The 25,906-nt window shown below is 42.1% G+C and overlaps 3 protein-coding genes across 6 annotated transcripts in view; all 3 read left to right on the top strand.

Moving 5' to 3' along the window:
* Positions 1-10,983, top strand: part of atosa (atos homolog A) — a 33,942-nt gene extending 22,959 nt beyond the window's left edge. For both annotated transcript variants that reach the window (XM_062388433.1, XM_062388441.1), the window contains exons 2-12: positions 225-409; positions 1,257-1,453; positions 2,584-2,709; positions 2,976-4,830; positions 6,587-6,712; positions 7,483-7,571; positions 8,475-8,571; positions 9,775-9,933; positions 10,058-10,126; positions 10,422-10,615; positions 10,716-10,983. In XM_062388433.1, coding sequence (XP_062244417.1) covers positions 225-409; positions 1,257-1,453; positions 2,584-2,709; positions 2,976-4,830; positions 6,587-6,712; positions 7,483-7,571; positions 8,475-8,571; positions 9,775-9,933; positions 10,058-10,126; positions 10,422-10,615; positions 10,716-10,869 — 3,251 coding nt within the window. In that variant the 3' untranslated portion in view covers positions 10,870-10,983. The remainder of the gene's footprint in view (positions 1-224; positions 410-1,256; positions 1,454-2,583; positions 2,710-2,975; positions 4,831-6,586; positions 6,713-7,482; positions 7,572-8,474; positions 8,572-9,774; positions 9,934-10,057; positions 10,127-10,421; positions 10,616-10,715) is intronic.
* A 2,851-nt stretch (positions 10,984-13,834) lies between these two features.
* LOC133954113 (cAMP-regulated phosphoprotein 19-A-like) lies at positions 13,835-17,502 on the top strand. The gene is made up of 3 exons (XM_062388424.1): positions 13,835-14,048; positions 14,896-15,018; positions 15,995-17,502. Exons 1-3 carry the CDS (start codon positions 13,992-13,994, stop codon positions 16,163-16,165), a joined length of 351 nt encoding a protein of 116 aa, XP_062244408.1. The 5' UTR covers positions 13,835-13,991; the 3' UTR covers positions 16,166-17,502.
* A 1,510-nt stretch (positions 17,503-19,012) lies between these two features.
* myo5aa (myosin VAa) overlaps positions 19,013-25,906 on the top strand; it is a 49,406-nt gene continuing 42,512 nt past the window's right edge. For all 3 annotated transcript variants that reach the window (XM_062388402.1, XM_062388394.1, XM_062388411.1), the window contains exon 1: positions 19,013-19,278. In XM_062388402.1, the coding sequence (XP_062244386.1) occupies positions 19,252-19,278 (27 nt within the window). In that variant the 5' untranslated portion in view covers positions 19,013-19,251. The remainder of the gene's footprint in view (positions 19,279-25,906) is intronic.

The following is a 25,906-nucleotide window of genomic DNA, read 5'->3' as shown; positions in this document are numbered from 1 at the left end:
TTTTCTAGTCTGAGCTGAACAGCCACATCCACTTGAACAAAAAACACTTTTGTGTGAAGATCATGGCAATGCAGTTTTCTGTGTAATGCACTTCTGTTGCCCGAGCATTAGTCACGCACAAGAGAATAAAATAAGTAGTTTCACTGCTACTTTTTTCCCACTTGGTTCCTCTGAGGCGTGAATTAAAACCACACGCTGACCTTCTGTGCCTCTTCCTCTTCTAGATGCAACGGAGGAGTTTTTTGAGTATGATGCGGAGGAGTTCCTGGTGTTCCTGACGTTGCTCATCACCGAGGGAAGGACACCAGAGTATTCTGTGAAGGGCAGGACCGAGGGGCTGCACTGTCCACCAGCCCAGTCGGCCATGCCGCCCCTTCACAAGCACGAATGCAGTGACAAACTGCCTCAGGTAGCACACGTGTACACACATCTGTGTACACAGTCTCTTTTCTTTGTTGTTAGTGTAAACACAGGCCAGTCTCTTCTCATTTTACTAGAGGTTGTTGCTGCTTCATTCGAGTCATGAGAGTGGAGGAAGGCCAAACAGAATGCCGATTTGATTTATTCTTAATAATGAGATAATATGAGAGAAGCTTTCTCTTATACACACACATAGCCCACATTCTATTATTGTCGGGGTAGCTGGCCTCAGCAGCACGAGTGTACACTCACAAGCATTTAGCAATTATCAGCTTTACACAGATTTGCCTCTGCCTAACCGTCTGACTCATTGTTTAGTGCTTTGACCGACAGGGGGACAAATTATAGGGCTATTGCATTATTTAAATGAATTGTAGTGATTCAATTATTACCAGTTTCAAGCGAAACTACAGTAGAATACCCTAGTATTACCATTTCAAATTGTATACTTTTTTTATCATCAAGTGTTCAGTTACTGCACTTAGACAAATACTGTCCAGCATCAAGCAAAAGTAACAAAAATCCTCCATATGCAGAATTTCTTTTGTTGCATTAATGAGAATATGATGGGTTGCTGACCCTTTCAGTTTTACCTCATAAAAACACATGTTGCTTTGATGCTCTGTGTGTCCTGTGTCATCAGTCTTCATGCACATTACACACAAAGGCTAAAATATGTTTATTATTGCATTGAGAACTGACTAAATAAACTTAGAGACCTTCAGCTCTAAGTGGAGTCCCATCTGCTTTGGCCCTTAATGTTTAAGGCCAATGTGTTGACCTTCATGAAAGAACACTAACCCTCCACCTTTGTCTGTGGCTGCGTGCGTGACCAGTGTCGGCAGGCGAGGCGAACCCGTTCAGAGGTGATCCTGCTTTGGAAGAACAGCATCCCCATAATGATCGAGGTCATGCTTCTGCCAGACTGTTGCTATGGCGACGAGTGCCCCCCAAGTGACCCCATCAGTGACCCAGTCATCAAACAAGATGCTCTGTTGCTGGAGAGATGGACCCTGCAGCCGATTCCAAGACAGTAAGCCTTGATCCACACAAATAATACCCTTTTATTTTTTAAAGCGCATAATTTTTTACTCACACTCGCATCAACCGGTACTGGCCCAAGTTTTAGTTTGAAATTGGGGCTGCATTTTAGTCTGGACGTGTTAGAACGAAAACCTTTGGAAGTAATGACGTTGACACAATCATTCACCCCTTGATCGGGTCTTATCAGTCACAGTGTATCGCTTCCCTGATTTGTTGCCCTTCTATCACGTGAGTTTTTTTCCAGAAGGAAATAAATCATCAGCCTCAACTAACAAATTACAAGCATTGCTGACCTTGTTGTATTTGCTATCACTTCTTCAATTTATTTAAACTCTGCATTTTATAATGCTAAAAAAACGTTTTCTAGCTTGTTATTATGGACAAAGATTATTTTTGATTTGGAGGAAAAGGACTCTAGATTATTGAAATTTTGTCTTTTATTATGTAGCCTAAAGCACATACACTTTAGCCATTTGTACAGGTGAAGAAGCCTTTTTTGAATTCTTATATGGTTTCCTCATACCATAGTAGTAACATAAAAACATATCGCATATAGCACATCTGGGTCAATGCTGAGTGAAAAACTGTTAAAATTAATGAAAGTATGTTCAAGTCAGCACATGCACGAGCTTGTTCAGGTTTCAGCAGCACGTCTAGCCCCACATGGACTTGAGTTGGGCTTCAACAGCGAAACAGCTGTATTCAAAGAAAAAAAATAGCCCAGAGCATATAATATATATAAGTATATACTCTATGGTGGAGTTGTAAAATCCAGACATCTTTTTGTGTTAAATACATTCAAATTTCAGTGTTTTTCTATTACTATTGACACCACAAATGTGTAAAATTACATTGTGAACATTTTAATCTTGCACCAGGTCCAGAGAAGTGCAAAAGTGAATACTTTCAAAGCCAAATATAACTGATGAAAATAAAAGAAAATTGGTTTGGCACTCATGGGGTTGATTAGTCTGACAGATTGGCCCACTTTCCAACTCACATATGTTGCAACAGGGAACACTGTGTCTGACAAAAACACACACTCCTATATCGCTGAACTGTGTTCTCATTAACCTGACATACTGGCACATTTCCAACTCTTTTAACTCTTTTTCACAGAAGTGGCGATCGCTTCATTGAGGAGAAGACCCTGCTGTTGGCTGTTCGCTCCTATGTCTTCTTCTCCCAGCTCAGTGCCTGGCTCAGTGCCTCCCATGGCATTGTCCCCAGGAACATCCTGTACAGGTCAGATATAACACTTACACACATGACACTAGTGGGCTGAAGGTTTTCCACTCAGGCTGTTGGAGCAGATTATTAAAGCGACAGGAAACTGTAGCTATGTGTTTTCTAGTTTAAAGATAGGTGTAAATCTGTGTGCAGTCTGATGTTTTAAAAACGGAATTACGGGAAGTGAAACTGAATCTCTGGAGGCTCTGATAATAGTGAGATATTTAAAGATGTCAGAGTTAACAATGGCCTGTTTATTCAACTCCTCTCTGTTTAAACAGGATCAGTGCTGCTGATGAGGAGCTGGTGTGGCAGTTCTCCCAGCCACCTTCAGAGCACATTTTCCCCGTCCCCAATGTGTCCCAGAGCGTTGCAATGCAGGTCCATGTGCAGTCGCTCCCCCGACAACCGACCTACCCCACCCTAGCCTGCAGCATCCATACCGGTCTGCCTCCCCTTTACAGCAAAACCCCCAGCCTCAGCCCGAATCTCAACAGCCTTGGTGGCACGCCCACCTTAAAGAAGAGCCAGGACCACAGTAGAGAAAACCTCCTTCACAACCCTAACATGTTCAGCAAAAGCTCTGGTCTTCTTCTGAATGGATTACCCATTCCTAATCTTCCCATCAACAACATCCCCATTAACAGCCTTTCTCACACTGCTGCGCCGCCTCCTTGCAGCCAGAAGAGCAAGGAGCCTGGCGAAAACAATGTGTATCAGAACGGAGAGCTTCCGCAGGCCAGTGTCCCCCAACGTCAGGGCTCGCCACTGTTCCAAAGATCCTCCCATTCTGCCACGCCGCCCCGCTCCCACTCCCCATCTCCACTTCCCACAAGTAAAGCAGGAAAGTGGCTGTACTCGGCTCTCAAGAGCTCGTCGGACTCCACACAGGTAGAGGACTATGGGTCTGGTACCAACAGCAGTCAATTTTCAAAGGGGACCCTCCCTGATCCACTGAGAGCTTTTAAGAGTTTTTCAATGGCAGAGCCACCTCGCTGCCCCTCCCCAAGGCCTGCTGCAACTGAAACAAATCCCCTGATTGGCTCCCTGCTGCAGGAGAGACAGGAAGTTATTGCCCGTATTGCACAGAGGCTCAACTTCTGCGACCCTACAGCTCCGCCGCTCCCTCCTGGCCTTTTTCCTACTGACAACCCTCCCAAAGCCCTGTGGGGTAGTAACCATGACGACATAACTGCCAGTAAGACCAAAGAGCCTGAGGTACCGCTCTATGAATCTGTGGGACATGTGTGGCCCAGCCCCTTCAACACACCTGTGACTGACACTTCTTTGAGTAAACGAGAGAGCACCTCCCCCAAACCTGCAGCCTGCAGGAAGCTCAAAATGTCTGAGACAAGAGACAGAGAGGAGGAGAGGAATGGAGAGAGAGAGAGAGTCAAGAACAAGGACAGAGATGGACAGAGGGAGAGAGAGAGCTCCCTCATCGCCCAGGCAGTACAAGACATCACCAGACTCATCCAGGAGAGACTGTCTGTCCCCTCTCTGTCCCCCAGGCACAGCAGGAGCAACAGCCCTCTGCACCATACGCACACGACTACAATCACACACACAGTCCGCACATACTCGCACGTCACACACATCCCACAAGCCTCACACACTGCCACCAACGGCAACACCAACGGCCACATACCCAGCCACGAACCTCACAGTGACAGCACGCAAACCTCTGCCACACATGCTCACATTTGCACAGACAAACCCCAAGTTAATCTGGGGGCCAGATGCCATTCTCCCCGGGCCCAAAATGGTGCTCGTTTTACACTTGAAGAATCCTCATCAAAAGGCCAGTCCCACACCCAGGCTGGTCAGCGTTTACAAACCCCACAGGACAAGCTCAGAGTCAGGACACCAAGCAGCCATGAAACCCCCCCTGCCTCCCCCGTCCTCGAGAAATGCCCAAGGAATGCCCAGTTTTTCAGTTGGTCTTGTAATAATTCAAGTGAAGCCACGAACTGTAACATAAACCACAACCACAGCAAGCCTCAGTCCCAGGTGCAGGTGCAGGTGCAGAACTGTGTAAAAGCTCAGGCCTCTGCCCTCCAGGATGAGAACCAGGCACCCACAGAGTGCTCACAGAGCACCTCCAGACCTGACATGACTCTGCCTACAACTGTTCTGGTAAGGGAGTCCTATCTTAGTGGGTATTGATTGGCCATATACTCTTATCACCCATTTAGTTATCTAAAATTGTTCCAGTTTTCATGGCCTGTCCAAAGCTTGGTTTAACCACATTGCATTTGAGTTATATTTAAAATTGTACTGGTATATAATTTCAGCAATTATTATGCAAATGAATCATTCAAATAAAACAAAAAGATTGAAACTGTAAAATTAAGTAAAAAAGGCTCTTTACTGATAATAGCTTTTATTTTCTGGTAAATACACGTTTCAGTCTTGCAGAGAGTGAGATGAAATGATCAAGAGTGCACTCACGTTTGTACAATATGTTTCACTATGTAGCTAGAGCCAGCAACTGGTCAGTCTCTTTATCTGATGACAAATTAGCCTCTGGGATCATTAGCCAGTATTTGGGGCTTCTGGAGGAGACCGATATCCGAGCCAAGACTCAAGTCTTTCTTTCATTATACATGGTTTCTTTTATCACACAAGTCAAATGTTTCTCCTCACAAAACACAAACAGGGATATTTTTGTGGGGGTTTTAGGTCTAGACAACACTTTGATTAGTATCTATTAACAGGTATCTGCATATAAACACAGATCAATTTGAAAAATCAATAGCTGACTCATTTTGGTAGATGTGCTGCCTCTTTTTCTCTCCACACGGACTCTGTATTACCAAAGCCTGCTCAAACATGATTGATCAAACTAGAAACAGAAACTAAAAGCTTCCCATCCCAGAATCGTGTAGCTCCCCCAAAGATTCTGCATACTGGCATGCAGAATCGGTTTGTAGAGATGAGCAGCTAGTTAGCTTAGCATAGGGGAAACGGAAAATAACAAAATCTACCTATTGGAACCTCTAGAGGCTGCTACATCACTATTTTTGATTATTCAGGCAAATTAATCACATTATTGACAGCTTGAACATACTCGAAAACTTCGCTGGCGCATTAGGCCTGATGAAAATGTACGTATTCTGGACTGATTCAAAATAGGCATGGCAAATTGGCTCAACAGCGCCCAAAATGTAGCAATTCCATCTGGTTTAACCGATCTTCTGAAATTCAGTAGACCCGTATATATAATGACTGGACAGAAAATGTCCCGCCACCAATTGATTAACGCATCAGGAAGTCGGCCATTTTGGATTTCTCTGAATATGTAAAACTGAAAGAATAACCCTTATAAGTCTCAGTAAGTCACAAAGGCTTACTATTTAACTCCACCCAGGATTTATACAAAAGACTACTTCAAGGGACTCTTTAAGCAAAGCGTTTTCAGTTTGTTTAAATGTCACAGTGTCAGTGGTCACAGATTCCTTTGATTTATAGTCTGTTGCAAAGGTAAAAGACATACAATCTGACCTGATGCCCACAGTGCTGCTCGCAGTCCGAGTTTACACTTTTGTTCTTGTATGGAATAAGCAAATAAGATTTGTTTATACATATATAACATAACTCTATTGTTTAACTTTCAGCCAGAATGTGAGTTTGAGTATTTCCGAGATGGTTTAATTATTCCTTAGATTTCATAAAGTAATGTTCAGGTACCAACTGGCATTCTTAATCAAACATCTCTGACTGGAAGTAACCTCCTAATTTATTTACACTGTTTAAAGAGTTTAACTGGAAGCAGGTGGGAGTGAAGTGGTAACTTAAGAATAGCATATGATCTACCAGAATATGATTTAATATATAGAGATGAATACAGTGTACTTGTGCGCTTGGAAATAATCTATCTCTATCTCTGCAGCGTCCTCACAGCCCCTCCCCTCTGCATCCCTGCAACAGCTGGAAGAAACAGAATCGCCACTCATTAGACGCCACAGCAACCAAGGCCTTCCACCCCTGCACTGGGCTGCCGCTACTCTCAAGCCCTGTAAGACACATACACACACGCACACACACACTCGCACAGACGGAAGCAAATCTTTCTTTGCACACAACACTTTCACGCACAGTTTTACAGGCACATTAACTCACAAACATACTGGCTATGAGTAATAGTAGTTGTTTTTGTCTACTACCCTAAACTGGTTTCCATGTGAAGCATTACTCTCTCTCTTTCTCTTTACTAGTTTAGAAGTGGGCCTGTGAATGTTTGTCATAAAAGCCCTGAAATGTCTGGCAGCGTCTTTTATCACAGCTGGGCCGCAAAGACGTGAGATGAGGTTAATGTACACACATGAACACACAAACACCCACTCAGGCGTGTGAGTCATCTGTGCCTCATCAGACACACAAAGTTGTTGCACTGACTTTGTAAGATTAAAATACTCAGTGAACTTGTCAGTTTCCTGTCCGGTGATCGATCTTACTTCCACATATAAACAATAATATGTTTTCCCAAACACTCATGTGATTTCTGGTCTCACACTGTCTCACTAAAACACATGATAGACATGGAGTCAAACTTAATTTCCCTTCGGGGATGAATGAAGTAATCTATCTATCTATCATTAATGGTTTGAATTAAATAGAGATTCAAAAATTGAATGTTATAAGTCAACTCGCACAGCTTCTATTTTAAACCTTCTCTCCTGTAATTTTAAAAATGTCAACTTGACAGTCACATTCACAAAAAAAGTGTGAAGCTGGGATCATGTCACTGCAACTCTTGGTTATTGGGTATGTGTCTGTCTGCTGCAGGTTCCCCAGAGGAAAACTCAAACAGGCTACTTTGACCTGGACACCTCTCTGGCTGGCTGTAAGGGTTTGCCGTGGGCCTCTGGGAAAAGGTAAATACTGTCACTGCAGCTCAGCTTGTCCACAAAGATAAAGTCAGCGACATTTCACAGGCTCAACGAAGTTTCAGTCACTGTTAATGGACAGATCTATTTGACCTCCCACATCACATGATGATCAGAGGACCATCTGGATCAAGTTAATCATACTGTTTACTTGTTTTTCTCACTTTTACCTAGTCTATCAGGAAGCAAGGAAAACTATTGTTTTTGTGTTTAAAGATAAGTTATTGTGAATTTTTCCTTATTTAATTTACAGTATCATAAAAGATCTACAGTAGAGATGAGCAACTATATTATATTTTAGTAGTAGAAGTGTGTGTGTTTGTGTGTGTGTTTAAAGATCAGACAATAGGAGAGCTGTTCTCAGTGGTAAGTTTAGGTCACTCCTTTTCTGCTGATGATTCCTGTCATGCTGCCACCTGCTGAACTTCTGCTGTACTGTGACTGAATCTAGAATCTTGCACTCAGCTCAAAATGGCAGACAGAACTGAACTGGCTTTATATACACTGAGCTTCAGGGGGCTGGCTACACACAGCAGATGTGGGTGGTAGCTCAGTGCTACTTTGGATAAAGCAGCTGTTCAGAGAGTTTGTTGTTCTGGATTGAACTGTTCATTTCAGCCATGAGAAGAAATTCATTTTTTTTTCTTTTAAAAGATTTGCTTGATTATAAAATATTGTAATACAGTAAGACATACATTACAATTGAATGCCTCGTCCTCGACTGAAATAAGACATCAGAATAACATATCTTTTGAGATGGTCAATATCGATTTTGTTAAAAAATAAATAGATTTCATTCTAAGATCATAATATTTTTTCAATTTAAGCTTCTTACGAGTCTCTTGCACACTTTGAAAACAAGTTGATAGAGTGTGTTTTTTGTCCCTTCAGGGTGTGTCTGAAGAGAGAGGGGTACACGGATGAGTCACAGGACCTGTTCAGTGCCAGTGCTCCACCTGTCAGTCTCAGTCTGCTGGGAAACTTTGAGGTATTATTCATAAACACACTCAGACTTCTATCTTTTCCCATAATAGTTCACTTTTAGTCAAATTCAACAGGACGGTCACAAAGGAAATTAATTTAACTGCTGCGCTTCTCTAATCGGGCACCATTACACCAATTTGCATTTAGAAATGAATATGGAACCTCTAATTTTTTATTTTAGATTTCCAAGGGGCGTTATGAAATATCAGATCACAGTACTTCCGGACATGTTTGGATGAACCTGCAACCAATTAGAGCAATGAAAGCAGAGTGACAGAAAAATGTAAACAGACCACAGTGTGAAGAGAAGAGCTGCGATGATGCAGCATTCATATGTCTGAGCTTTTGTTGTGTGTCGCTGTTTTTATTTTTAGAATTTGTTAAATACAGTGTTTTAATGCAGATGTAAGAGTAGATTAACCAGACCTGTCCACATCAGCAACAAGCAGAACTCTTCTGTTAGTCGTCATATCAAACCCTTCCTTGCACTAGTTTCCAGGTTAATGCTTGTCTAGCATTGTTTTTTATTATTATCCAGTAACTTTGCTCACTTCATGAACAATTGAGTTTCTGCTAGGGCGTAATATCAACATGCGCGATATACGTATCTTAAAAGACAGCTTGAGCTGCGATAAATGGTGTTTTGTGTGCCTCTCATTCACGCTCTGCATGTTAATATATTTGGCCATTCAGATAGAGAGGATAATAAATTAAAGTTATTCAGATCATCCATGTAAATCATTGTCTGAAGAATAGACTAGAGAGAGAACAGAGAATTGCGAGGCAGCTCCTTCAAATCTTGTGCAACCTCCTCCCATCTAAATTCTTCTGTGGAAACTTCTAGTGATCACGGTTGTCCCAGGTTAAATTCATCCTGCCATTTTTCTCACATGGGTTACTTTGATCTCACATAAAGCCCCTCTGATTATTTCAGGAAAATGTCTGGACTTCAGTCTAAGATGAGATAAGATTAGATGTCCTATATTCATCCCACATTAATCATGCACACACAGTCATGCTACATGCAATTGGGAAATTCAATCTCTGCCTTTAACCATTCCGTGGGGGGACACAGCACACGGTACACAACACACACAAGGGCAGTGACCGCATGGAGCAGTGGGCGGCTATATATTGGGTAGCGCCCAGGGAGTACTGTGTGTTTGAAAGCAGCTTTAATGTGTCAAATTTAACTGTGCTTCTCCAGGAGTGTGTGCTGAACTACCGCCTAGAGCCTTTAGGGACAGTGGAGGGTTTCACAGCAGAGGTCGGAGCCAGCGGGTCCTTCTGCCCCAGTCACCTGACCTTACCTGTGGATGTGTCATTCTACAGTGTCTCTGATGATAACGCTCCTTCACCATACATGGTGAGATCACTTGTTCCAGTCAATCAATGCTTTAGTCTTATTTCACCCCCCATGCATGACTCAGCCTGTGTGCACAACTTTTGTTAGTGTTTTTTTGACATGATGTGATTGTGTTTTTGTACAGGGTGTGATAAACCTGGAGTCCCTGGGAAAACGGGGCTACCGTGTACCTCCATCAGGAACCATTCAAGTGGTGAGGAAACAAATGTAGAGATAGAATTAAGTGCTTGTCTCAATGTGGCTGAGAACAAAGAACGGATTACACTTGGGAAAGGGAGACCCCTAGTGGCTGTAGAGGAAGAGTTCTTCTATGGTATTCTGATTTGACATGGATTTTCACTAATGGATTTTTTCTAAACTATAAGGATGATACAAACAGCATGAACAAATCACACTGCATGTGAGGTTGTTATTATGTTTGTGTAGTTATTTAAATCTGAGTGTTACAAACCTATTAAAAAGTTGTGCTCTCTGCTTACGCCCCTCAGACCTTATTCAACCCCAACAAGACAGTGGTAAAGATGTTTGTTGTGATGTACGACCTACGAGCCATGCCAGCTGGACACCAGACCTTCTTACGCCAGAGGACCTTCTCTGTCCCCGTCCGCCGTGACCCACACAATCATGCCAGCAGGAAGCCCCTCAGCCAGGGACGCACCTTGCGCTACCTCGTTCATCTGAGGTGAGATAGCGACCATTTTGTCTCCATTTAGCAGCAGTGACGCTTCTCCTCCCTTATTCATCCTGCCTTTTTTTTAATCTGCGACTTCCATCTCAAACAGGTTCCAGAGCTCTAAGTCTGGGAAGATCTACCTCCATAGGGACATCCGTCTGCTGTTTTCCAGGAAGTCCATGGAGGTCGACAGTGGTGCTGCCTACGAGCTTCAATCCTTCACAGATTTGCCCATGGACCCACCTTTCTCTCACCGCTGCTGAGGCATGTCTCTCTCCCTCCTCCACCGAAGCTTCAACAGTCCTTGATGCCAGCGTTACCCTTACTCGGCCCGTGGCTTCTACTTGAAAAAAAAAAAGAGGATCGCAAGCCAATAAGACTTTCCTATCCTGTGCCCAAAATCGTAAATTCGATCCCTTGTGTCACCCAGAACTGTCATTTGGAGGCTCTGAACCTGGGAAAAGGTCAGAAAGGAAACCTTGCACCATGTGGGATCAGAGGGGTTTGGTCAAAGGTTTTAGTTGTATGGTTTGTTCTCCTGGTTAAGAAGGCCTCTGATTTGATATCTAATTATTTTTCTTTCTGTCGTGTGCATCCCCTCCACCGTCTGTCAGCACTGTGGAGACCGGTGATTCCTTACAGAAGCAGTTATACTTTATTTCCCCAAGAATTCAGTCTTCTTTCCTCCTGTTTACTCTAATCAAAATGTGACTTTTACTTGACACAATGAATAAGTGTTGAACATTTATTTTCTTCATGAATGCAATATAAGGCCTTTTCAAAAGTAAGAGATCCAATCCTTGCAGATAAGCTGGATTGAACTAACGTTGAACTCGGCTTTGACCCTTGATTCTGAGCTCGGAGCCAGCGGAGTTGGTATGGAGGAGCTCGGCCCCGTTGAAAAACCGTGCTGCAGCGCCATCCCCTCGTCCAAAAGAAACACGGATACCATGGACCACTGCAGAAGTCGACCATGCAATCAAGCTCCATTCAAATGAAAGCTTCACAGCAGAACATCAGAAGTGCACTGTGTATTTCTTTTCTCATTATAACTGGAAATGAAACAGAAAATAGTAATATTCTAATACTTTTGTACTGTTACAGAACCACTTTATCGGAAGTGTTGAAATAGTAAAAAGTAACCATAGTTTAGTGTTTACACATTCACTTTCAGTTTACATATCCTCAGTTTTATTTAATATTTAAATTAATATTTCAGTTACTACTTGTGACGTCTGTCATGCTAAGATGTAGTGCAAACTGTATATCATAGTATGTATTTTTGACATTAATATTCAAATCTGAAAAAAATATATATATATCTTCTAAAGCAAACTGGAACTCTGCCTCGTCTCTTTGTGTTTTGATATTTTCCTAACACTTCTTGTTCTGCCACGTAATCTCCACATAGTGGCATCCAAATGCCACATCTGATAATCTGCACTGAATTAAATTTGCTGAGAAAAGTACAAATGAGGTTTCATGGCAATGTCATGTGCACGACTCCTCACATGAAAGGAATAACAGAAGGGTGGGACAGCTGGTATTCTTCTGATTTGAGCACTGAACACCAGGCCCTGACTATAAACTGGTCCTGCTCTGTAAATACAATCATTACAGACATATGAAGTACATTGTTAACTATATTGAATACACATGTTTAAATACAAGTCAGATACATCATAAAGGATTACATGTATATAATTATAAAGGATGTAGTAAAGAAGTTTGTACATTTCAAAGGGAAATGGACAAAGTATTCCCTGGGAAAACATTGAAAATGTTGGAAAATGCCCGATTTAACAATTTTAAAGGGAAAATATATCGTCAATTCATCTCCCAATCGGTATCCATACAAAATTTGATTAACTGTTACCTGACTAATACAACATCCTTCCACCAATGAAACAGTTGTTTTTAGGCGTAAACGTAACCTAAATGGTGGAGGGGAAGCTCTTCATTTTCTTCCAAAGCTTCTCTCTTTTAAAAAATCATTTCTAAGGCCCTCTGAGCAGAGAAGTTTTCGCCAGGTTCATTGATTGTGATAAGGAGCCACATTCTCAAAACTATATATTTGTTTTATCCAGCCCCCAATTTGCAGCTGGGATATTGTGAGAAAATAATTTAGAATGTTTCCCACAAGACAGATGGTAAAATGTGCGGGCATGAGGGAACAGAAGTGCTTAAAATGGACAGAAGCCCATTGCATTGCATTACATATGTAATGTAAATGTGTAGGGGGGTTGCACCACGTTAAGTCATTGAAAATATGTTCTTTAATATGTTCATCACAGAAAATGAGCCAAGGCCAATGAGTTTGAGGTTGAAAAAATTATTAATCGCATACTTTTTCTTTTAGCAAATATTGAAAACGGGTCCCACAGACCCGAACACCACACAAGGGTTAAAGCATGTTAAATCATCCAGTATCTAAAATCCAAAAATATAAAAGTAACTTTTAAGTAAGGCTGTCAAAGATATGTAGTAATGTAGAAAATATTTTCTCTGAAGTGTGTATCAAAAGCAGCATAGAATGACACAAACACACACCAGGCATGTGCACCGACATTTTGGGTGGCAGGTGCTCAAACCCAAAAAAAGGGTACCCATCGCAAAAATGATTTATGAAATTAAAAATAATAATGATACATAAATAAAAGACACAGTTTGATATTTTCATACTGGCTGTCTGGTACTATATAAGGAGTAGCACTACCCTCTGTTCTCACTCCATATACAAACCGACCTTTAAGCTATATAGAGGACATAGCAACAGGGTCTGGAGAAGCTGTGGATTGCTTTTGGTCAGGGAGTCAATTCACGATGGATTCCCATCCATTACATCGTTTCAACAATTGGGCCAGAAACATCCAGTGGCCTACCATTTTTTCCATGCATTTAGTGGGTGTGACGCAGTGGGCTTCTGTATTTTTTTCAATTTCTTTTTTAATTAATTTAATTTAATTTAATTTAATTTAATTTAATTTAATTTAATTTTTTAATGTATTGTGTACAAATTGCTTGTACACGTTTGTAAAAACAGGAGAAAAGTCGTGAACCCGCGTTGATCGGTGCAGAATTGTTCCTCCTCCTCCTCTTTCTCCACATCTGAGGATTAATCGACTCAAACTGAGCTGGGCTCCAACAGCTGATCAGCACGTTACGCAACGCCAATCCCATCCCTGCACTGAGTGTGCGCGTGCACGGTGACAGTGAGCGCGCTTGGTGACTCCGCAGGTGACGTATGTGTTGTGCTGGAGCAGCAGCTCGGCGGCGGTGACGCGTCTGGGTAGGGAAAGCTCGAGCCGGGGCTCTGTGTGTGTGTGTGTGTGTGGGTGGATCCTGGTGAGCACTTCTCTGGCTTGAGAGCGGGATAACTGTCAACATGTCCGGGGATAACGAAGACACGCAGACGGCCGAGGACACATCGGTGGATGAGAAGGTAACAGTGCAGCGTTGGAGAACGTCGAGCCGCAGCGGCACTGACTTTGTTAAAGCCAATGCTACATTAGCCGTGTTAGCCTTGTTACCCCGCGCTCTCCATTTTTAACGCACCAGCCAAAGCTAGCCACCGCGCCCTGGCTATTAATCCACCCGCGTAACGACACTGGGTTAGCGGCTAGCTGCTCAGACGTTCCTCGGGCTGATTACGGAGCGAATGTTGCAGGTGGTTGGTGTAAATGTCAGAGCTGTCACGAGATAATGTTAGCAGCTCTCCAGCCGCCAGGCTAACTGCCATGACATTCACACACTGGCAATTCATCGGCTACGGTTAGCTCACCTGCTCACGTTAGCCTAGCTCAAATCAACAAATGTGTGCACTGTGTTCGGAAACAACAGTATTATTTTCAGCTCCCAGTGGTTACCACCGTTTCCCTGCTACATAGCTAACAATCAAAGTTGTCCGTAATGTTTTCAGTATAAGGTTTGAGCAGTAAGTGTAAGGGTTAGCATGTTAGCATTAATGCCAACCGACCACTGAACACATGAAGCCCACACTCAACCTGACAGGTGAATGGTAAACACACTTACTAACACGAATGTGGCTAGCGTCGTTAAATAAGTTGAGTTAAGTATTATATTGCCCAGATCTTATTCCGATGATGTTGTAGTAAACATGTGTGGAGGTCTGATATGGAGTCTGCCAGGTTATTTCTATACTGCAGTGCCATCAGCTGCCACATATTTCAGTGGGAGTTTGGAGGCACCTGCTGAATGTGCTCACTTGTTGTGCAGTAACTGTGCTTTTGGAGAGTGAAGTCATCTCACAGCCTCATGCTCGTCTTCAGGAGGTCCAGGAGAAGGTGATCAGTCCGGAGAAGGTAGAGGAGGCTAAACTGAAGTCCAGATACCCGAACTTAGGAAATAAACCTGGAGGATCGGATCTGCTTCGCAAGCGCCTCCAAAAAGGGGTGAGTTGTCTCTTTTTCTGCTAAACAATCAGACTTCACCAGAGGACACTGACATTCATGTCTTGTGTCATCACACTGAGTTTTCAGGACTTATCAGAATCCATGCTGCTTTTTGAAATAGCTCATGGTTCACTTACTAGATAATTTCAAATGTAATTTGCTTAACGTTGGTAGAATAAATCTTTGATAATAACAAAAAACATACCTCACAGTATCATATAGTTCAAAATAACCACACAGCCAGCTGCAGTTTGCAAATGACCATAAAGTTGAATCATCAGCTCTACTGCTTTACCAAAGCCTGGACTTTTCAACCTTCACAATGACGATTTAATATTTCCTAAGTGTACCTCATTTTAAATGGCAATGGTGGTTAGATGTATTGGATGTTTTATTATGCTATATACAGTGTTTATGGACGGTCGTTAAATTCACTGTTCATGTCAAATGAAAATATCAATAAAACACTGTTTCTGCCTCTCAAATGAGTGTTCTGTCTGATTTCATGACTTAGTGAAATCTTTGCTTCCTCACCAGCAGAAACACATTACTGAAGTTATAATTAATTTATCTTGCCTAAAGGGCTTAAATACTGTCACTGCCCTGTGGTGCTGGTTGTCATAAACAAATAGAAGTTGTTTAAATTCAGTGATTTCAACTAAAATCCATGGTCTGTATCTTCCAGGTTAATAAACACACTGAGTGCTTCCTCCGCTTCCAAAGCATTTACAGCAGTTCACTTTCGAACAGACTTGTTCGATACGTTTGTTGGCACAAAATTGTGTATGTCGTTTAAATGTCTCCTTTTGTGTGAATGATTCAAACAGGAACAAAACAAAAGTCCAATGCTCCAAAGTGCAGCCAGTCAATCGGGAACGCACAGTATACGTTCAAAATCAGATGACAATTTTTGCCATTGTTCATTGTTCATTTCTCACAGTTCTGTTTTAAATGTGAGTTTTATGTCTCTCTACAGCAAAAGTACTTTGACTCAGGCGACTACAACATGGCTAAAGCCAAGATAAAGAACAAACAGTTGCCAACAGCTGCACCAGAGAAGACAGAGATCACAGGGGACCACATCCCCACCCCCCAGGACCTGCCCCAAAGGAAACCCTCCCTGGTTGCCAGTAAACTGGCAGGCTGATGCACCCGCAGCCCTGACAGCTCCTTCAGTACCTCCCTGCCCTAACCCCTTCCACTCAAGTCTCAGAGCTTTCACATTACCTCTCCCGCCCCCCCTCTCTCCCACAGTTCCACCTGTCCCCAGTGTCTGCCTGGACCCATTTCGATAAAGTCCCACTCCTACCACTCAGTGATTCGGCTGGCTAATCCTTTTTTAATTTTTTCATTACTTCCATGTATTATCATACACTGAAAGACAGGACATCCAAGTGTGAGTGTGATGAACATACTGTGACTCTTCTGTACGAGGGATGGATGATCGATACCACAGCATTTACTGCCCCAAGAGAGGGGCAAGAAGCAAAAGCTGCATCTTGAGTGGTTAGAGGGCTTTTGGTATATACATCAGGATTCCACACAGGAGTGTGTACGTATGTATGCGTGCATGTGTGTGTGTTTGCTTTTGTTTGACACAGGAGCAGACGTCAGCCTTTTAGAAAGTTTAACATCATATTTGTATCATTCACTGTATGTCCTTATTCTAAATTATGCTGTCAATAGGCTTGAGTGATTGATTGAGTATAGTAATCCAGAGGCCAAGCTCAGTTTTGTTAACACTGATTGTGAAAGGGGAGGGGGGGGACCACACGGTGAAGGCCACAGTGTCATCAAGAACTGCATATATGATGCAGGGCTCCTTTATGCATACCTCACTGAGCTCAATTCATGAAGGTGCTGACATGTGCAGACATATAAACATGCCGAAAAAATCTCTGGTGCTACATCAAATCTCTGAGTGGCAGATCTATGGTTCATTCAAAACATTGAATCTAAAAGAAGGGGATGCCATTGTGGGCTTCAATCTGAAATGTAATGTTGAAACTTTGCACTCTCTGTGATGTGCCATGCAGTTCAGCCTCAGGATGACACCGTCCTCTCCTTGGGTCAAAATGTCTAGTTTGAGTGACTCATAACCGTGCTGGTAGTGGGGTATACAGGACCTGAAAGCTCCTGTCAGTAGGGACCAGTCTTTGTGCTGTGTGAGCAACACATCTATTGTTAAAAAATTACTAGGAGCCTCTCTTGGCATTGGTAACAAGGAGTTTAATGAAATATGTTCATTGATCTCGGGAGGGGAAATCTTCTTTACTCATACATTAAAGTCATTTTATCTTTAAATTGTCCTCGGCCCCCAGTAGTGCTTTTCAAGGGTCCTTGCTGACTGGATGAAGTTTACCTGTCATGTGGTAAATCTAAGCTAGCACTACATCCATCTGAGCTGTGCATGTATGTGGCTGCCCTGCTGTCACTTTATGCCATTTTGTTTTGTAAATAAAATAGTTTTGCACAAATGTATAATTGTTGTGTCCTGTGTGTGAGATATGTTGATATGTTTTAGGACCTTTTGTATGTTTAAGATGAAAAGTTCAATTGAAAGATTACAGACTGAAAACTGAGATGGGGAAAAACTTTCCCAGGCAAAGACAACATTGCAATCATGTTAATTATATATTCCATTATGTGATTGTTAGACCAGTTTTGTGGCTATTATTGATAAAGATTATCCAAAGCACCAAATATATAAACTCCAGTCAGAATGATAATTGAGACTGGAGTTCTTTGAGATTTTGTATATTTCTAATGGCTGATTGAAATATAGTTCTAGACATAAGCCAAGTTGTGTCATATTTGACAGCAGAAAAAATGACATGAATCAACCTCTCTTTTGAAGGGCTCCATACATTTAAAGAGACTTTATATGCATTTCATGTATATATCTAAACCTCCATAAGGGTTCGATGAAAGATCAGTATACCCATTCAGTTTGCAACAATAAATAACTTTGTATATAAGTAAGTCATGAAGTGACTTTTGAAAAGTTAGTTAACATTTTTTTTATTCATAGAAATGTACTTGTTTCAACAGAAATATAGATACATTTGTTGGATAATGCATGTCCGCATAGACATGTTGTGGCAGCTTTAAAGCTGCAAATCGGGGTCTCCCCACAACAGCAAGAGACAAACCAGTTGCTTTCTTTTATTTTTCCAACACATGAGAAAACAAATTCAACACTAAACTTAAACTTGCCAGCACTGTCGGCCGGGCATGGTGGCTTTTCAGCTCTGTGTTGTCCATGTGTCTATGTTTCTCCCTCGCGTCTCTCCAATGAGATCCCTTGGTGTCTCTCCTATGGCAGCTCGGGTGCTGCCTTTTGAACCAGAGGATCAATCAGCTATCAGCCCTCAGCTGATTAATCCTCTGGTACAGGTGGAGGTGCTCTCTGAGGTTTACAAAGTGCTTTGACAGACAGAGCAGACACAGGGTACACACAGGATAATCACAGAGGCTCAGACAAATACAAAATAATGATTTAGAGGATGATGATAAAATAAAAATACATATACATATATTATAAGATTCACCGCCCCATGCAGGAAGAAGACACCTACATAACACAACGCATATATTAAAAAAAGAAATAAACTTGTAAGGTGTAATAGAAATGTAAAATATATAATATTGAGTTTTGTCTATTGAGAAATAGAGCCAGATTTAAAAAGATATACAAATACAATTGTAGAAGAATAAACAATAATACAAAGGTGTGTGTTCATGTTTTAATTTCATGTTAAAACTCTTCCTAATTCAATATATATGGTTGCATGCACACACACACACACACACACGTAGTTTTTTGTTTGGCGTTTGAATAAAAAGACAAATCTTTTCTTAGGATGTTGTTGTTGGTGTATTACGCAGCCTTGTCCGCCGGGTGGCGCAGTTACCAGGGAGCAGCAGCAGCAGCAGCAGCAGGGTCGCTGTGTTTGGCTGAATCACTTCATCCATCATACCCACAATGCAAAGTGAGACGGCAGCAGCCTGGAGCAGCGTTTCAGGACAAGTTATCATGGCGATGAGAGACGCATCTTCTCCCTGAGCCCCACAGCTGCAGCGGCAGCAGCAGCAGCGGTAGCAACAAGGGCATCTAAGGAGTCCTGCCCCTGCTTTATGAGCACACGCACCGGGGCCCGGGCCGTGCGGGGAGCTGCGGGAGAGTCAGTCCATATCGGAGGAGCAGGAGAAAGGACATAGCCGGTGGCCGCAATGGCAGCGTCGGAGCTGTACACCAAGGTAAAGACAAGTGTACACAGCCTGTTAGCATGCGGGCTACACACGGCTAGCAGCCGCTGCGGTGAGAGCGACCTGCTCAAATGTGCTGCTTATTTCCACAGTAAGAAGGCGAGGAGGAGGACGTCAAATCTGTCTTTGTGTGTCTGTGTGTCTGTGTGTGTATGTGTGTGTGTGTGTGTGAGTGAACATGTTTGTGCGTGGTTGTTTATGTTGGCAGTATATGAATGAAAACGCTCCTGAAACCTTATTTAAAACCTTTGTGCATGAATCTGTCGAAATGAGACGTGAGCTCAGCGCTGAGCTGGTTCCGCTGAGAAAACGATAACAGATGCGACCCCCCCCCCCCCCCCCCCCGTTATTTATCTGTTCATTTATTATTATTGTCTATTATCTCCATAACAAGATGATCTCTTCTCCCGGGCCTGCGTAAATGTACACAGCCCCCGTCCCCCGGTTCCTCTCCCCTCCCCGCACTGCCAGCAAGGGCGCTGGGATGATGATGATGCAAAGGCGGTGCCAGCCATCATGGACGCTCTAGATTTACGCTTTCTGAAGCATCATATTTGGCTTTAGGTGAATTCTGTGCATCTTTACAGCCCCTCGTTACTTCCTCACGTTGTTGCCGTGGCTGGTCTGTGTTTGTCATTCGGGATGTGGGCAGGTTGGGTACCTCTCTGAGATGCTGCGCTCGTCGCAGCATCCGGACAGTTGTAGCATCCTCCCTTCCCTTGAGCATCCGGGGCCCTGCAGCCTCAGTGTGGCTCACTGAGGAGAGCATGACACTGCTGCTAATGATGAGCAGGGCTGCTGCACTGAACACGCACAAGGTCACTAGTGTTGATGCTCCAGCTACTGTAGTATTTTTATGACTGTAAATGGGAAACAGAGGATGTGATTGTCTCTCTCTCTGTGTGTGTGTGTGTGTGTGTGTGTGTGTGTGTGTGTGTGTGTGTGGAGGGAGGGAGATGAGTCACCTATCTTCCTCTGTGACAGCTGGTGTCTTCAGCTTGAATAACGTCCGTGTTGGAGTACAAAACGTGACAGTGTGTGTTATTATGATTTGCCACTGAATTTTCTTTTTAAATCTGCACCTAAATTGCAGAGCGACAGTGAATTTCAGTTATCCAGCCCCCTAAACCCCTGTTGTCTTCCTGTGACTTCTCGTCAAGCATGTTGTCTTTAAACCAGATGACACAGGTTTGAACTCTGTGTCAGCGAATTGCCTCTGTGGTGCAGTTCTGCAGCCGAGCCTCACCCCTTTAAGGAGAGAGGAAAATAAAAACACAGATTGGTGGTCAAATTTGGTACAAATATTAGCATGACCTGATTTTGGAGGTCAAAGGTCAATGTTGCGGTGTCCTCACAAATCATGTTCTCTTGATCATGAAGTCTGCAATTCCTTAAATTCTGATCAGTCGTTCAAAGATGAACTGATTATATTTCACGTGTCAAAGGTCAAACCCCTCATTACTGTGCAATATGTCCGGAATACCTGAATAAGAGACTTTTCTGACTTACAGTGTGATATTTGATTAATCTGTGTGTAAAATAATCACGAGTTGCACCCCTATAGTTTTAAGAGAAATCTGGATTTCTGTCTCAATTCACTCTCTTTGAAGACAAGAATTCAAAATGATATATAGATGCATTCGATGTGAATTCCAGTAGCTTTTTGGCTCAGGCTGCCAAATATCCTCTGCTTGTTGCCAGCTTTTAATTTGTCTGTCTAAATACCATGAGAATCCTGTTGGGTGTTAAATGGCTTGAACAGCAGAGGGATAGAGGAGACTTTGGATGCATCGGTCAGTGTGGCTGGGAAACCTAAAGTTACTTCCTGCTTTGAATAGTCGAGTCTGTTTCAGAAGTCTGCCTCTGATGTCAGAACCCTCTCTGTGATTTACTTTTCCAACGCATGGGTTTAAAAACACTCTGCCCTTTGTGTGAGGGAGTCAGCCGTATAGAAGCTTATTGAGTAGGTCTGAGATGTTGGATTAACACGCACACGCACACGCACACATGCACACACACACATGCACACACACTCAAATACAGACCATTAGATTCAGCCCTGGTTTGGCTCCTCTTTGACCTGAAAACCAGTATAAAGAGAGTTGAGTCAGAGGTGAAGACTTTTTCAGTAACCTTGATTCTGTCTCTTCCATCCACTTTAAATTAAAAAAGTAAGAAATAATCTGTGTCAACACTAAAGTCAGAGTTGTTGAATGCACAAGAGACGGTCTAAGAAGGAAGAGGAGATGGAAGTCTATTCCCCTGGAGATGGAACTGAGTCGGAGCTGGAAAGGTTCTTCCACACATAAGCTCAAGTTTGCTTTTACAGGTTTGTTTTGCTGTAACACAATAAGAGAGCATCTCCAGTAATTTTAGTAGTACTATATTTAACATTTATTCCTGAACCTAAGCTGAAAAGAAAAGTTTTTTTCTGCAGATGTCCTAAATATTTCACGAACTTACTATGGAGAATTCCACAGAAAGCTTTTTCCTGTGATTGCTCTTCAGACAGCTCTGTCTGTAACAGTGGACTGTCAGTCATTCGCAGGAGTTGGTAGAATGTGTAGTTTGTACTTTTTCACACTTGGCTCATTTTCCTATTTTATATTTAAACATGAGAGTGATATCAAAGTATCCATTATGTCACAAAACATTTCTTTCATGATTTTGTGTCCATGATGATTGAAACACAGCACTTAAAATATATTTATACTGCAAGACAAACAAGTTCAGCACAACCAAATCTCCAAGCGAAAAATTGAAATCAACAACAAGTTTTCCTAAACTACAAATCAACCCTATATTGGACCTATGGTCACATGATGGTGGCAGCTGTGGCTCAGGAAGTAGAACAAGTTGTCTACTAATCAGAAGTTTGGTGGAATCGATCCCCAGATTGAAACCCAAATTAAATATGGAAATCAATAGTAAAAGTCTTCCCAAAAAATAAAAATAACATTTGAATGATGGAATGATTTCAAGGAGAGCTGGCTTAAGTTCATATCTAATTGAATCACATGGTACAAAGCTGCTGTGAAATTATATATATTTTAGAAGATTCTTGCAGTTATATTTGCAAAAAGATATTTTATTTTATGATGGAACTAAAGGCAGAATTCTCAGTAAAGTCTTAACAATATAGATTTTGGAGGCTAAAGCCGATACTGATATTGGAGAATAAAAAGGGAGATGGACAAAGAAATTTAATTTAGGCTGGATATTTTACACTTAACCCATAAACATTATTATAAATAACTATAAATAACAAAGACAAATACAACAATATATAAAACTTGAATTAGGTAGATAACATTCATGTTTATCTTGTTTGGATTGTTTATTCTGTAAAAAAGTAGTTTTCCAACATAAACCCTGATACCAATGTCTGTGAAAGGCTCATATCTGCCTGTTTATTGGACAGCAGGAGAATCAAACAGGTTCTAATTCTCAGCAAAAAGAAATTCAATTTGATATCTGAAAACATTTCATACTACCAAACGAGTTTATGTAGCTACAGCATGTAACAGAAAAGTTAGGTTAGCATTAGGTGGTGAATCTTACATTATCTAATGCCTGTGGTTATTTTTTATTTTCTCTTCGCTCTAATTTAGAACATGTGCATTAGATTACTGAGATAACATGGTTAAAGTAATTCCGCAGTCCTGTTGTATATGCTCACCAGTAGGCATTGCCTTTCCAACAGAGACGGACAAACCAAGGCAGACGCACAGAGAATGTTTATATAGATAGATATAGAGATTCCAAGTATTATGATGTCTAAGCGAATGTAACAGATAGCGAACAGAAACAGATATTCGTTTTTAGGAATGAGATTTGCTCAAAGCGTCCCACAGACGTCACAAAGAAGTTGCTCTTCTCTAAACCACTGACACATGCTCTTATTGCGTGTCTTGTGTCGTCTGTCAAACGGTTATTTGGAGTAATGTCTGTGGTTTTGGGGAAAAGTGCTGTTTGCTCGCTGTTGAGCGTCTGACTGCTTCAGAACTCATGTGATAGGGGAGGGAGGCTCACAAACGTGATAGACATCATGAATGGCCAGTCATCTGTCACAGGGCGAGGAACTTTGGGGGACGTCAGTGAGCGCTGCTCATTTCTGCACACACAATGGAACGGTTTCATCCCCCAGCGAGTTCTGGTGCTCAGCGCTCGATCAGTTAGTGTCTTGACTTGTGGCTGGAGTCACCCAGAAACCAGCAGACTCACAGCATGAGCTAGAGGCTCCATATTGAATCACGATGAACCGGGAGTTGGAGTATATGTTTGTTAAAGTAAGTTTTTGCTTTTATGTATTTAATTTCCTATCCCATTCCTACATTGATTAATTCAGTAGATATGTAGCAGATACAGCATGTGATATGTGAAGCTGTTACAGAAGAATCAAGCAAACAGAAGAGCTACTTTAGCTCATACAGTCTGCAGATATGTGACGAGTGGTCTGTATGTTTTGTCTTTGAGTTTGGTGCTCCCGGTCCTGACACACCCTTCTTCAGGATTCATCTGTTATGTCACTGAAATCCGTATAAGAGCTTTCCATTCGCAATTTTAGCCCCAATCTGAACAACAACTAAGTCTTTTTTTCACTTTGTGAAAGGGTGGCACATTTGTGTTGCAGGGGCTTATATTAGCTTTTTTATCAACTGTATTGCTGTTGTTGGCTGATTTGAGTTGCAGAATGGGAGCTAACATTTGAGTGTAACTAATTTAGGGCTGGGTTTTCTGATTACACTCAATAGGTCTCCTGTCAAATGATCCAATCCTAAGATCAAACTTTTAGTATATTTACATGTAATGAAGCTTTAACCATGTTGTAGCTGGTGTAGCCATCCTTCTGCAAGGAGATCTGTCCATGGGAGATAAAACATGGCAGAAGCTGCTCAACTGAAGATAACTGCAGGTCCACACGCAGATGTCTGGTCCTATATAAAAACTCTGAAGTCAGTGAAGAGCAAAGATAAACATGAAAGATGTGCAAAGGAGGTGAAATAAACAATACCACATATATCTCTGAAACTGTTTAAAGAGACATCACTGGTCAGTAATCTGGAACAAACTCCATTGAAGAACATCCAGTTCTCCATGTTCACATGTGGACATTTGCCCCAACAGGGTGGTTTAAAGCATGTTGATGGCTTCCGAAGCCTCATTCTTTAATAGAACCTCACTGCGTTTTACCGACATGTGAACAGTTCAGTGAGGTTGTCCCTAACCTGCAGAAGTGAATCAAAGCATCGCGCCACACACAGTGGATTTATTTAGAGTTTATCCCTACGTGATGCAGGAAAGCTTTGTTCGAGATCACAGCAAAGTGTGAAACAGGGTCAAACAATTTATTTAGTTTGAACCTATATAGGTTTTGTTGACTTGAGCTTAGTATCTCTGCACCAAACCCTCTGCCCTCATACTGAATCTAAAATTAATATTGTATTATATTTTATTAATGCACCAGGTTAGATGGTTCCTTGTACATTTTACAGTTTGACTCGTCTGAGAATCTTTTCAGATCCATTGAAATAATTTTTGCAACTAAAATATCTCAAACTGAATCAGAAACAAATGAGATTTCAAAGTGAATTAAGACGTTGTGTAACAGAACTGAATCCATCTGTGTCTGATATCATTATTTATTCCTTTTGTCTGCACTAAAAAAATCTTGGTTGTTTGCTGACACGTGCCTCCATTCTGCCATCCTAACCTGCACAAGTGAAGGTATCAGCTCTGACTAAACTAATGTGATTAGGTGCTGGCCGGCATCATAGCTTCTTAGTAAGAGACTCTGATCTCTGGCAATCACAGGCACACTACTTGTGCCGAGAGCCAGTGAGTAAGGGCAGATCACCGGGTGCCGTGAGACTGTCGAGGGTCCTCCCCACCCAACTCTCCAGCAGGGGCTAAGGTCTCTAAATCTTGGCGTCATGCTGCGTCTACCCAGCTGAGCAGAAAAACAGCAGATTCTCACATGAGGGGCATCATGTGACGAGGCTTCTGCAGTCTGAGACTCCATTGACCGCTTTACTGAGTATGTGAGCAAAAACACTTCTCACATTCCACTGCAGCGGCCTAGATAGCTGCCGCTGCCAGCCTCTGTTATAAAATGTTAAGGTTTCCTCTTGATTCACGTTTATGATTTGTTTTGTGATCTATTTCTAAACAGTTCAAAAACTATTACATTCTCTAAACGAGTACATTTTAGCAGAAAGTTAATACACATGGATGAATAAGTAGATCATGATGAAACCCTGTTCATTTCTGTAGCTATAAGAAGAGTCACCTTTTTTAAATCAGCACAGATAGCATACAGTATATTTACAGGTAAATTGGTGCGGTAAGCATTAATGAAGGAGACCTACAGTTTGATAAGTAGGAGAAAACCCTGTGGGAGTTCAGAGGAGGCACAGCAGGCCAGGGCCACTCCGGTCCAGCAGTGAAAGCTCAGAGCTCAGTATTATCAGGGTGAAGTCTCTCTAATCTGCTGTTGACTTTGTGCAGATTTGTAAACACTTCACCTCTCCCTGCAATCTCACTCTTTATCCCTGACACACACACACACATAGAGTTCACTCCACGCACGCACACACGCACACACACACTCCCAATGCCC

The sequence above is a fragment of the Platichthys flesus genome, chromosome 1 (assembly GCF_949316205.1).
Source record: "Platichthys flesus chromosome 1, fPlaFle2.1, whole genome shotgun sequence".
In the NCBI taxonomy this organism is placed as follows: Eukaryota; Metazoa; Chordata; class Actinopteri; order Pleuronectiformes; family Pleuronectidae; genus Platichthys; species Platichthys flesus.
The sequence above is the reverse complement of the archived record's forward strand: the minus strand, read 5'-3'. Positions and strand labels throughout refer to the sequence as shown.